General features: G+C 42.1%; 1 protein-coding gene across 10 annotated transcripts; it reads right to left on the bottom strand.

Moving 5' to 3' along the window:
* Positions 1–3,762: 3,762 nt before the first annotated feature.
* Positions 3,763–12,911, bottom strand: RBM4B (RNA binding motif protein 4B). 10 transcript variants are annotated; one of them, XR_825093.1, is made up of 4 exons: positions 12,319–12,881; positions 7,196–7,460; positions 6,784–7,001; positions 3,763–5,233 (listed from the first exon to the last, which is right to left on the bottom strand). XR_825093.1 is itself a non-coding variant. In XM_010837730.1 (3 exons), exons 1-2 carry the CDS (start codon positions 12,728–12,730, stop codon positions 6,793–6,795), a joined length of 1,080 nt encoding a protein of 359 aa, XP_010836032.1. In that variant the 5' UTR covers positions 12,731–12,911; the 3' UTR covers positions 3,763–5,233; positions 6,784–6,792. The 10 variants fall into 10 exon arrangements, 5 of the variants coding, with proteins under 5 accessions (XP_010836032.1, XP_010836033.1, XP_010836034.1 ...); XR_825094.1 differs by having other exon boundaries at positions 3,763–4,355; XR_825095.1 differs by adding an exon at positions 8,652–8,754 and having other exon boundaries at positions 3,763–4,355; positions 6,784–7,460; positions 12,319–12,878.
* Between the last annotated feature and the right edge of the window lie 218 nt (positions 12,912–13,129).

Genomic DNA, 13,129 nt, shown 5'->3' with positions numbered 1-13,129 from the left:
AGTGGAGAGGCACAGCCCATCCGTGGCAAAGGCTTGACCAGTCATCCTCAGGGAGTTAAACCCTGTGCCCTGGAATTGTGTATGTGTGGTTATTTTTCTGTGAAGTACTTTTTCTTCCTTTAAAACAAAACATGAACTCTGTTGGCTTCATGATTAGGTGAGAGACCTCTATCATGTACCAGGCAAATCTCACTATTCTCTTTTAAACTTTTAAAAAATATTTAAAATTTTGGATGATTCTTTAAATTCTGTAGTGCTTTACAGTTTTCAAGAGAGTCACACAATTTCATATAATCCTGTAACTTTTTTCCCCCTACCCCTGTGCTGCCCCTCCAGCTTCTGTCTCCCCACTGGTAACCACCAGTTGGCTTTTCTATATAAGTCTTCTTATTTTAGTCACTCAGTTGTAGTTTTAGATTCAACATGTAAGTGATATCATACAGTATTTGTTTTCTTATTTCACTTAGCATGACAGTGAAGTGAAAGTGTTAGTCACTGTTGTGTCCGACTCTCACCAGGCTCCTCTGTCCATGGAATTCTCCAGGCAAGAATACTGGAGTGGGTAGCCATTTTTTTCTCCAGGGGATCTTTCTCCTGATCCAGGGATTGAACCCAGGTTCCCTGCATTGCAGGCAGATTCATTTTCTGAGCCACTAGGGAAGGCCTCACTTAGTCATAAAGTTCATCTATGTTGCTGCAAATGGCAAAATCTGTTTTTTTATGGCAGAGTAGTGTTATAGGAATACCACCATCTACACACACACACACTCCACACATCATCTTTGTCCATTCATCTGTTGATGGACACAGGTTGCTTCCATACCTTGGTATAATAACTGTAGATAATGCTGTTGTGAACACTGAAGTATAATGCTACTCCCTTTTATTCCTGTCCAGTCATAGTGATCTTTCATGAAAAATGAATCTGATCCTATTATCCTCAAACTTAAAGCCCTTTTATAGCTTCCAGATTTTTTTCTCCTTAGCCAGCCTTTAATATTTGAATGTTTGCAACTATGACTATACACAATTTTTTTTCACGTCTAACAGCTTTATTGAGATGTAATTCACATGCCGTACAATTTACCCATTTAAAAAATATTTACTTGGCTTCATGAGGTCTTGGTTGCAGCATGCCGGATCTTCGTTGCATTATGCAGAGGCTTTCATTGTGGTGCACACACTTTCTAGTAGTACTGAGTGGGCTCAGCAGTTGCAGCACCATGGGCTCAGTTGCTTTAGGACTTGGGGGAATCTTAGTTCCCTGACCAGGGATCAAACCCGTATCCTCTGAATTGCATGTGCTCTGAAGTTCCCAATTCACCCATTTAATAATAATTCAGTGGCTCTTAGTATATTCACAAAGCTGTACATCCATCCTCAATTTATTCTAGAGCACATGTACATTACTCCAAAAAGAAATCTTGCTCATTTTGGTTGTCTACCCCCAACCCCCTGTCCCCCCCGCCACCCCCAACACACACCCTTCTCTAGGCCTAGGCAACCACTCATATACTTACTATCCCTGTGATGGTAAGTAGATGAGTGGGCTTCCCTGATATCTCAGTTGGTAAAGAATCTGCCTGCAATGCAGGAGACCCCAGTTCGATTCCTGGGTCAGAAGAGCCCCTGAGGGAAAGGCTACCCTACCCACTCCAGCATTCTTGGGTTTCCCTTGTGGCTCAGTTGGTGAAGAATTTGTCCACAACGTGGGAGGCCTGGGTTGGGAAGATCCCCTAGAGAGGGGAAAGGCTACCCATTGCAGTACTCTGGTCTGGAGAATTCCATGGACCATATAGTCCATGGGGTCACAAAGAGCCAGACGTGACTGAGCGCCTGTCACTGTCCCTGTAGATCTACGTATTCTGGACGTCTCATGTGCACAGCATCAGGCAGCATGTGGTCCTTGTGTGTCTGGTGTCTTTCAATTAGGTTTTCAGCATTATCCATGTTGTAGCATATATTAGTACTTCATTCTGTTATTAGATAATTAATGGGTTATACAGATGTTATCACATTGTACTTATTCATTCATCAGTTGACAAACATTTGGGTGGTTTTCACAACTCATTTTTTAAAAATATGCAGACTTGAACCAGACATTTCATTGAAAAAATATACAAATGGTCCGTAAGTACAAGAAAAGGTGCTCACTATCATTAGTCATTGTTGTTGTTCTTTAGTCACTACGTCTCTCTTGTGGCCCTACGCACTGTAGCCCACCAGGCTCCTCTGTCCTTGGATTTCCCAGGCAAGAATAGTGGATTGGGACGCTATTTCCTTCTCCAGTTTCCAGTTAAAGATGAAATTCCTTAACATAGCCCATAAGGCGCTTGTAACTGTGCTGGAACTTACCTCTTCAGATTTCTGTTGTATAGACTTTGCTTCCTAATGGTTACCACACTTTTGCTGATCAGGGGCCTTTACATATGCGGTTTCCTCAACTTGGAATAGCAGTTGCCCCGCTCCACCCAGCCCCTAAAGTCAGCCACTATTTACGTTTTCAAAGTACCCTGTACTCGTCCCTCTGCAGTGCTTACAGCGAAAATCACATCTCATTCATCAAAATCCTGGTTTGGAATTCAAATCACTGATGAATCAGTTCAGGAACTTTTAGTGTGAGATGCCTTGTGGCACTTTAAAATGGTCTATAATGAGAATTTGGTCTTGGTGGATAAAAGGAATTATGTACCCCCACATGGAGTTTTTAAACTGAGGTTTAGAAATAAACCTGTTTCAACAGTCCTCTTATGTTGTCTGAAAACTAACCCCTTTCCAGTGTCATCTGTTTTGGGGAGAGTGAAAGGATTTTCTAGGGGAAAACTATTTTATATGATTCTTCAAGGCTTTTTCTCCTTTACCTTTTTTTTTAAATTAATTTTTTTGGCCACAACATGCAGCATGCAGGAACTTAGTTCCCCAACCAGGGATCAAACCTGAGTCCCCCGCAGTACAGGGATGGCGGTTTAACCACTGGACCCCCGGGAGGTCCGTCCTTCAGGTTAGACTGTGCTGTGCAGTACAGTAACCACTAGTCACACGAAGCTAATTTAAAGACTTCAGTTTCTAAGCTTTACTGGGCACGTTTCAAGTACTTTTAATAGCCACATGTATCTAGTAGCTATAAATTGGACCACAGATATAGAACACGTTCAACAATGCCAAAAGTTGTACTGGACAGTGCTGATGTAGAACTGTACTGAATCATTTTTTTCTGGCTTTTTCTGCCAGTGATACGGAATCAAGACATGTTAAGTTGCTATGTTGTGACTTCCCTAGTGTCCCACTGGCTAAGACGCCATATATATAAATATCCCCACATCATCATAACTATTTTATTCATTTTAGCCAAAGTCTAATTCTAGTTTAAATTGTGAATTTAAATGAACATATACTGTGAAGTCAAACTGAGTCAATATGACAGGTCCCTGTTCTGACTCAACCTTTTCCTGACACAGGGTTCTCCTGTGGGGCTTTTATCACTACTAACCTGGGTTTGCTGGTGTATGAACGGGAAAAAGCAGCACTGGTTATTTACAGAGGAGGAGCCTGACCTCTAGGTGTAGCATACTTACTAATGTCTCAAGATGCTGGCTAATTCATCTCCACTCAGTGCTGAGGCTGTAGTACTTATCTCACTAAATACTTTTCATGTAAATTTCAGATTTCTGTTCTTCCACTGAAGTTTGTAGTTTGAGCACAACTGAGAAAGAACCAGAAGACATTTGTGGTAAATTAAGTCATACAAATACAAAAAGATACTTAAGTGTTAGAAACGTTTATTTGTCAAAATATATATATAAAAAAAAAAAAGTGGGAGAAGTGGAGTAAAACAAGGCTAAATTTCAGCTACTGCTGTACCACGATCACAGGTCAGACATAAAACAAAACAAAACAAACAAAACAACAACCAAAACCCCAATGGTCCTAGCAATTTCAGAAGATTAGCTTCAGTGTTAAGAGTCCAGAGCTAACAGAGAAGAGTAAAAGGTTGCTTGCCTCTACGTGGAAGGGAAAGGAGATGTTGCAGGTAGACAGGGAGAAGGGGTCAACTCCTAAGGAAAGCAAGATAAGAGGGATCCCACTGTACAGGAGAAAGGGGACGCCAACATAATCCTTACCTAGGGCTGCTCAGAGGCTGGGAACGAGAGGAACAGAAAGGCTACAGAGACTAGTACCAGGAGGAGAGAAAAGTGAATGTAGAAGAATTAAATTAAGAAAGAAAACATAGTTGGTCACAAACTCCTTTGTTTACTGAAACATGAAGCAATGGAAACATCCCGGCAAAGGGGACCGCGCGGAGCAAGTTCTCATATATGACCGCAGCCCGAGGGTTCAGTCCGCAATTATCCTACCTGAAAGAGAGCACAACACAAGAGGCTTACACAATGCCTGGAGAGCAGCTTGGCTCCGAGTACAAGGGCCCTGGTCCCGTCCTGTATTCCAGGGGGAAAAAGAACAGAACAAAACAAAACCAAGTCAGACTGGGTCAAAGTTACATCTCATGTAATTACCTTTCTACTATGGCTATATATAGGAGTCTACTTATATACAGAACAAGAAGCAATCTGTCTGGACGACTGCTGTATTGGTGAGGAATGTATCTTTCTCATTTGTTTACCCATCTTTTAGGTAAAACTACTGTCACTGAAACCAAGGGCATACAGATACCAAGAACCATAATTTAATTTTTGGTTTCAAAAAATCAGAAGATGCTAGGTCTCAAATATGGTCAGTTATACTATTCTAAATATGTCTCATTTTAATCTTTCATATAAACACGTTTTCAGAAGTGACAATCATAAAGGGTTTCAAGGAGTGGTTCATTCATCCTCCAACACACCTGCATTATCACACTGTCACAGATTTAGAGTCACAGTTACAGCAGTTCCTTTAGTTGACCAAATCTCCCTTACCAAAACAAGAGAAGAAATCCTAAATTCTCTAATTCTTCCATTGGTGATGGGAACGCCAGACACCAATGGCTGGGGGAAAAAAAAAGTTAACTCACACCAAGTTCCTCTACTTATTACAGACAAAGGGCCAAATCTTGGTCTTGATCTGTGCCAATCGACTTCAAAAGTTGTGACGTTCTTGAATCAGTTCTGCTAGGGTGAGACCCGAATTTGGATCCCCAACAGTTCTGGAGTATTTCATCCTGGCAGCCTCATTAACATCAGGCTCCTGGGACTGCAACCAACTCAGGGTTATTCAGTCCATATGAGGTTCATACCTGGAAGGTAAGTTTCTTTAACAGTCATCACTAAAAAGAGGTTAGTTGAACAACCACTGCTAGCAGTCAAAAACCACGTAAACATACCTTAGTAATATTTTACAGACCACAATATATACTATTTAATGTTCAACTTTGGAACACAGTTGAGAGAAATGTACAGTTATCTAGAAGACACCACCTTACTCTAGAGGCATATCCTCACTTCATGGAAGACCAGCAGCATTAAGAGATGAATGGCAGACTACACTAGTTGTTAAGACTATCTACTTGGTGCACATGGACACTCACTGCTACACAGGAGTCACAGCGCATCCCTGTCTTGTCACAGTCACACAGGATATAACATCACAGGTTCATACATTTGCTTCTCACTAAGCAAAAGGGAAAATTCCTGTCACTTGGTTTTCTTCTATTCATACATCAAAGAGGTCTGTTAAGAACCCTGGAAACTCGGTGGTAACTCAGTTTAACTTTCCTACTGGGCCTCCAGTTCTGCTGATGCTCAGTTTCAAGGTACTAAGTATCAATCTCTAGATACTCCAATTATTCTTGACATTCCAACATCTTTGCTTACATTACCTGAAGGAGGAAAAATTAAACTGCCAGGGTTACCATCAATGGGATTTCATACACTTCAGAAAATTACCTGTTTAATCTAGCTCTTTACATGTTCTCAAACAAAAAAATCCCCCAAATTTGCTGGAAGCAATGGGAAGTGTCAGGCTCTTGAGAGTAGCATCATAAGCCATGCAGAAATACAGCTAAGTGCCCATGGAGAACAAGATGCTTACTATTAAGGAAGGGACCCACGGAATCCAGAGCAGACAGTGGCATCAAAACATTGCTTTCCAGCAAGTGTCTTGGAACTAAATGCCTAAAACTCAGAGGATTTTATTTGGCTTATATATTAGAAGAGTTTTTTCTGATAAAGGCTCATGAGCTAAGTAGTAGTTTTATTAGCAAACTGGAAATCTGAAGTTACTTTAAATCCTCATTGGTGACATTAATTATTAACTTCTGAACCCGTACTCTTCCACGTACATCACAGTGACTTTTGTGGTGGAAAGAGAAAGTGGTTTTGGACTCAGGTAGGCCTGACTATGAATTCTGGCTTTACCTCTCAATCACCAGATGACATCAGACAAAGCACTTAACCTCTCTGGGCCTTAGGTTCCTTTCTCCATAAAAGGAAGTGTCTTAAAACCTCGCTGTATCATTGGACGATGTATGTGCAAAGAGTACTCAAGTGTTCTCTTCAACTATGTTTCCTGTAACCTGGATCTGCTTACATTTGATTAAAGAACAATATCCTAATAATCTGAGTTGTTGTTTTCCCGGGATGGACAAGTTGGTTGGAGTTGTAAACGAAGACCTCAACAGGCCAAATGAAGCTCTGGCCTAGAGAAATATTTAAGACTAAAATGCAGTGACTACCTTTTGGATACTGTCCTGACAGCAAACAGGTGGCTTTAGCCTCCTCTATGTGGCAAGGTCTCCTTTCTGGGGAACTAAGTGGACTCTCTTAACCACACCCACCCCACTCTCACCTCCAGTTTTTAAAAGGCTGAGTACCGTGCTCGGTCCACATACTGCTCCCGTTCATACCGGGCCATGTCATACAGAGAATTCCGTGCAGCTGCTGAAGCCTGAGACAGCTCGCTCTCTGGCCCATAACCGTAGCCCTCTCCGACCGTGGGGAGTACAGCTGCACCACGACGCAGGGGGCTCCTGTCCCTTCCGTAATAGGAGGAAGTGGTGGCAGCGGCAGCAGCCATAGCAGCCGAGGTGGCAGCAGCGCCTGAGTTTGGCAACAGGTGTCTGTCGTAGGGATCAACGGAAGTGGAGTTGAGGTGACTGGTCACAGCTGTGTTCTGGACTTGAGGCAGATGAGACATGGTCTGCTCTGCATAGTTGTACGCGGAAGCTGCTGCTGCTGCTGCCACTGCCTCGTAAGAGCGGACTCGGTAACGCTTATAGTAGTCAAGTGCTCCGTATGCGTCGTTGTAATACACGGATTCCCCGTAGCCCATGGTGTAAGGTGTGCGCACCGCTCCATACTGTTCATTATACTGCTCAGTAAAGTCCGCCACACGGCCCGAACGATCTACTGGACACTCTTTGGACCAGTGCCCCTCTTTCCCACACCGATAGCAGCCACTCTGGTCTCCCATCCCAGGGGCAGTGCGAAGCCGGCTGGTGGACAACTGCACGTGCATTCGTTTGCCTTTAGGAAATAGATGTAAGAAGATTTATTATAACTCATTAACCTTCCTTGTCTTCCCCAAAATCAACTAGTTGGCAAAAGACACACAAACATACAAACACACACTCCTACAACCCTATTTCAACAATCCCCTCCAAAAAAGAAGCTGAAGTTTTAACAGAGGAGACTTAGAAAATCTGAGTCCTCAGAAACCAGTCAATACTTTCTACTTACACCAGTAGACCGGGATTCCCTCCTACTTCCGTCTCCAAGACTTTCTTCTCCCCAGCACAGCAATTGAGAGTTTCCACTTTTCAATACTATTATCAAAACCTGACAATTTTTCCAAATCAAATATCCAACACCACCTCAGTTATGGTCTGCGTAGTAAAGCATCTTACCAACCTCTCACTGATGTACTCAGGGCCACATAAGGCCTAACCATGTACTGCAGCTTAAAAAACCACAGCATACGCTGTCTGTCTTGTTTCTTCCAGCCGTTTTTGTAAGTGTCACCAGAAGGCTATGCTGGGTACACAAATCATACCTGGCGCATCATCTGCTTCAACTCCAGGACCTCTTAAGAGTTAGCTGTAAGACCTTCCAGACTTCAACCCCACCCCCACATTGCTTTTTAAGCAAAGGTGAATCCACGCCTGCTGTGGAAAGAAAACCATCTACCCAGGTCTCTCAGCAGCAAGAGATGGTTCTTGAAGAGGTACTGGTTTCTTAGGGACAGTGTGTTTTCATATAATGGAATGATTGGCATTTCATCCTGTTATGCAGTAAACTACATAAACCTGTAAACAGTTCTTTACAGGGAATTGTCTACTTGTTAGAAAAATGCAGCACTGGGCTAAAGGCTTCAGGGCACCCGTACAAACAAGCCACATCCATACTTGCAGGAAATGACCAGCACAGGAACAGCTAAGAGAAGAAACAATCTTTGCCCGGGCTTGTGTACAACCAAGCCCAGGGACCCTTGCTAATGAAAGCATCCGAGGTCTTTAAAAGCAGTTTGAGAAAAGGCATATTCTTGGCAGCATTTGGTGCCAAACTGCCTAAGACTTTGGAGATCAAGTCAATGCTTTACAGATCATAGCCAAAAGCAGCCAGTACAGATGGAGAGGAACTGGGGCTTTGCATCACTAAAGGGCTGCTCAGGACAAATCCCCCCTCCGCGATCAGCAGGTTGCTCTCTCTATAACAGACCTTGTTCTGGATGCAGCTATGCGGTAGGAGGCCTCGTGCTCCACCATCCTGTTGGAAACAGCCCGATTCAGGACGGCAGCCAGAACAGCGCCATGCACTGACCCTGAGAGGGGAGCGGGTTAGTGCGGTAACATCACTTTAGTCAAACTCAGTTCTGCCCGACGTCCAACATTCCTACCACCCCAGTTTCTAGTAGCTGCTGCCTCAAACTTAAAAGCCTTTCTTTAGCAGAAACAAAGGTGCTCAGGTTTTTACTTCCAGCTGCTAGTAGAGAGGCAGCACCCACCATGAACACTGATAAGTCAGCAAGATACCAAACAGCAATTCAATATGAAAGCAGCATTTAGCCATCCCATTATTTTCAGATACAGATACTCCCATTCTTAGAAGTTATTACAGGTCAAATGCTAACTGTGCTTAGAACAGAAGCACACGGAGTTTTGCCCCAACTTATATCCCAAATGTAGAACTCCCTATAATTTGTACTGGAGGGATTACAAGCTACTTGGCTTTCAAACATGCATGGTGACATTAAACTTGTGTGATAGACACAAACTGTTTCAATTCTGAAGTCAGTGTAACCATGCCAATCTAAAAAGCAGCCAATCCAGAGACCTAGAAGTACATTTTCAAGGAAAATATGTAACTTAGTCCTTTACAGATTATGGGTCCATTTTTTTTGAGAAACAAAACCCAGTGATTTTTTCCCCCTTGATGTTTCTATTACTACATACAATCACCACCACTGCTTTTAGAGTGGAATTCAGAAGTTTATAAACATCTGTAGTAGCTGTAAAAAGGATTCAGGTAAACAACTCTTTAAAAAAGATCTACAACAGAAGTGATAGATTTTTTTCACATGATCTTTCCAAAGGTGGTAACCAGGCATTTAATTTAAATTTCCTAAAATTCTTATGATAATTGAAATATACTGTGCTTCTTTATTACCTTAAGAAACTAATGCAAAGAAAACTGAAAGAAGATTAAATTCTACTACTCTGCTACACTTGGAGAGGCCAAAAGCTTAAAAATTTTCTGAAATCTCCAAAAAAATTACTGAGGTATGTTGCCAACATTTCCCAGAAAACCAGCCTCCACCGCCCACAAGTGTTTTCTTTTGAAAGAAAGAGGTGGGCAACCTGAGATCCTCAATGCTGAGCTCCTACCAAGTAACAGGACCCAGAGATTAGGGATATAGCTTGATATACAACTGTACTCCAATTTAATGTTTATTTATACATTGGTTAAAAACAAAACACATAAACTCATATAACCAGCTTCCCAGCTCAGCTGCCTGAGTTATTACTTGGGAATAGCTTCTTCAGGGTCTTTCAATGCAAACTGCTTGCTAAGTCAGTAGCGGTTCAGTTCACTGCCGTTTATGGGGAGGAAACAGATCCCCAGAGACTCAGGTAAACTCAGATTTTGCTCCTTTCTTTTTAAGTCGTACAAGTCAGGACGCCTCAGTAGCAGCCATTAACATATAAAGGTTCAAAAGATGACCAAAGTGGCACTCTTAAGAGGTCCCCTTTATTAGGAGATGAGTAAAAAGGCTTTATGAAAAAAATGTGACAAATTGGTATCTAGATTGTATTTTCTGTAAGACTGCAACTTATTATCCAATGCTAAACTTTCTCTTGTCATCTGGAAAAAAAACAGAGCTGGTTATAAAAATGTCTGTACGTAAAACATAACGAAAAGTTGGGTGCTTTCTCTAGAGGGCCCAGGCTAAGAACATGAAAACCAAATAAAGGATACTTTTTTCCCCCCCAATAATGACGTTTAAAAAAATCTCATGGATCATTGTGTTATTACATCCTGAATGAAACCCACTGTATTAAAACACATTTCTTTCAAGCCAACCCCCTCTCAATTAACTGACGTCCATATACCTATTTCTGATCCTATTCTTTTACTCAATAGCATATTAAAAAGGTAAAGACAAGCAGTATTATACTAGAACATCGCTGCAGTTTGTACCAGACTTTAACTGCATTCTTTCACATTTTGCTTGTTACCTATCAAGAGAGAACTCCCATTTCCTCCAACACTGTCCATTCATGATGCCCTCCTTCATCCAATGAAAATAATTCAGGGTATTTTTAAAGGTATCTGAAGCGCAACAGCTTTCCAAAATAATAAAAGAAAACCAAATATAAATGAGGAAAGGTATTACATTTTAAAGCTTCTAACCATCATAGAAACATTTGTTGTTGCGAACACCACTCACCTTTTATCACACAGTGCTTTACTGTCAAAGCACTTTCACATCTATTGCCTCATTCTAGCCTCACTACCGTCCTGTGAGGGAGGTACGGCAGGGATCATTATAACTCTATTTTACAAGTGGGGAAAATGAAGCACAAAGAGGTTAAAACGCTTGTCCAAGATCATATGACAAGTAAATGGTAGCAAGTCTACAATTTTTGCCCTGTGCTTTAAAGAGCAGCTAAAAGCCAGGACACCACTGGCTGAAGCCAGAAATATCTGATGTATTATTTGCAATCTCTACTATCTGCAAACTTTCTTACCCTTTTCTGGTCAACTTTTCCTCTTCTCCATTTCTTTTCTGTTCTCTAGGTTTAGTAGAGGACCCTTAAGTACGTCTTTACAACCCTTTTAAGGGTACTCAGAGAAAAAAAATGATCTTAATTTATAAACCTGAAAAGTGGATGTAAACATGTGGTCTAAGATGACACTATCAACAAAAAGCTTGTAGAACAGCGCTGTACGACAGAACTTCCTGTGATGATGTAAATGTTCTGTATCTGCACCGATACAGTCACCACTAGCCTGTATGGCTTCTGAGTACTTGAAATGTGTGCAGCACAACCGAGAAACGGAACTTTAAAATTTATTTAATTTCAACTTAATAGCTACACGGGGCTAGTGGCTACCATATCAGCACAGTTCCAGAGAGTCTTCAACCTCCTGTAGTACTAATGACAACGTATGTACTTTTATTAATGATATAAATAATTCGATATGACACTCTAATAGGAATCTTCTCAGAGGCAGAACCGTAATTCCCATTCAACCTAACATTTTTAGAAATGTCCTTTTTTCCCTTTAGGATTAAATAATAGTATGTGGAGCAGAATACATAGCACAGTTTTTGACTCTGCTCATATAGTTCATCACATACTGAACAAATTTGAGTACTCAAAAGATAACCCCCCAAAATCAGATTCACCACCCAGATTTATAATACAGAGATTCTTAAAGATGTCTTTGTTCTTTCCCATCAGGGCCCATTGCCCAGGGCAGTAAGGAGTATAAGCCCTATGCATTTAAACTCTCAAATATATAAGGCTTCCTCATCCTAACAAAAGCAGCAAGTAAGCCACAGACCTTTATCCTCTTCTCCCATTTGCAGATTAAACTTCCAACAGCACCCAAATGAATGACGCTTGCAGAAAAAAGTGACCTACCGTTTGTGATTCTACAAAGTTGTTGAGAAACATCTTGGCAAATCTGAAAAGGAGAAGTGTTTGCTTCTCCAAGAGTTAAGTTGTGTTTAAGCATGGTAAACATACAATCGTTCTATTATTTCCAGCTAAAGTAGAATGGAAGACACCACCCTGCCAGCCCCATGGTCCTGTGTTCTTGCCTCTGTCTACACCTAGACCCCACTCGGTTTTGCCACCCAGGCCCCAGAGCAGTTCACCTTGAAACTCTGTGTTGTCAAGGCCCCTGATGGCCTCCACTGCATCCTCAGCCCGCTCCATGTGTACAAAGGCATAATCTTTCACGATGTCACATTCGATGACTGGACCGTACTCCTCAAACTTGGCCCGGAGCTCTTGGTTGGTACAAGTAGGACTGATGTTGCCTACATGCAACTTGGTTGAAGCTTTGCTCTTATTCTTGCTGGCTTCCACGTTGATGTTCACCCCGTGCAGCTTGTAGTGGTGCAGGTTGCGGATGGCATCCTCGGCCGCCGTCTTGTCCTCTATGTGCACAAAGCCGTAGTTCTTAATGATGTCACATTCCAGCACCTTCCCATACTGCTCGAAGAGAGAGCGGATCTCCTGCTCTGTGGCCTCCCGGGGCAGGTTTCCGATGAACAGCTTCACCATCCTGACAAGAGCCTGAAAGAGAAGAAAGGAGATTTTCAGAAGTTAGAGGCGAAAGTTTCAATGCACTGCATTTTGGATTAATCCTCCTAAGTTCTTGGCACCTTCAAGATGCTCACACAGACGTTCCTTCTTTTTTCAGTAGCGGGAGAAAGGTTAGCTCTTAAGGAGTAGTGTGAGCTGTGTGTAACACGCGAACGGGTCGGTTGTCAGCATGCATTGCATAGTCCCTCGTGGAATAAGGCGCATTTTAAGTAACAGGGTTAGCTTGAAATACTCCTGTTTGGGGGCAGGTAAGAGAAGAATCCAAATGTGGGGAAAAGGCATACATATATCTAACTGTCCCTCGTAACGAGGTTTTGGAGGGAAATCTGTGTACCTCTCTTCCGTGAAGCATCACCG

Source organism: Bison bison, unplaced genomic scaffold (genome assembly GCF_000754665.1).
Source record: "Bison bison bison isolate TAMUID 2011002044 unplaced genomic scaffold, Bison_UMD1.0 scf7180017864080, whole genome shotgun sequence".
NCBI classification, from domain to species: domain Eukaryota; kingdom Metazoa; phylum Chordata; class Mammalia; order Artiodactyla; family Bovidae; genus Bison; species Bison bison.
This window is presented reverse-complemented; position numbering and strand designations above follow the sequence as displayed.

Bases quoted from the DNA above. Each gene is read 5' to 3' on its own strand.
- RBM4B (XM_010837730.1), bottom strand. From the start codon at position 12,730: ATGGTGAAGCTGTTCATCGGAAACCTGCCCCGGGAGGCCACAGAGCAG. The intron at 7,461-12,318 runs GTGAACTGCTCT...TATTTCCTAAAG, and splicing joins TGACAACACAGAGTTTCAAG to GCAAACGAATGCACGTGCAG.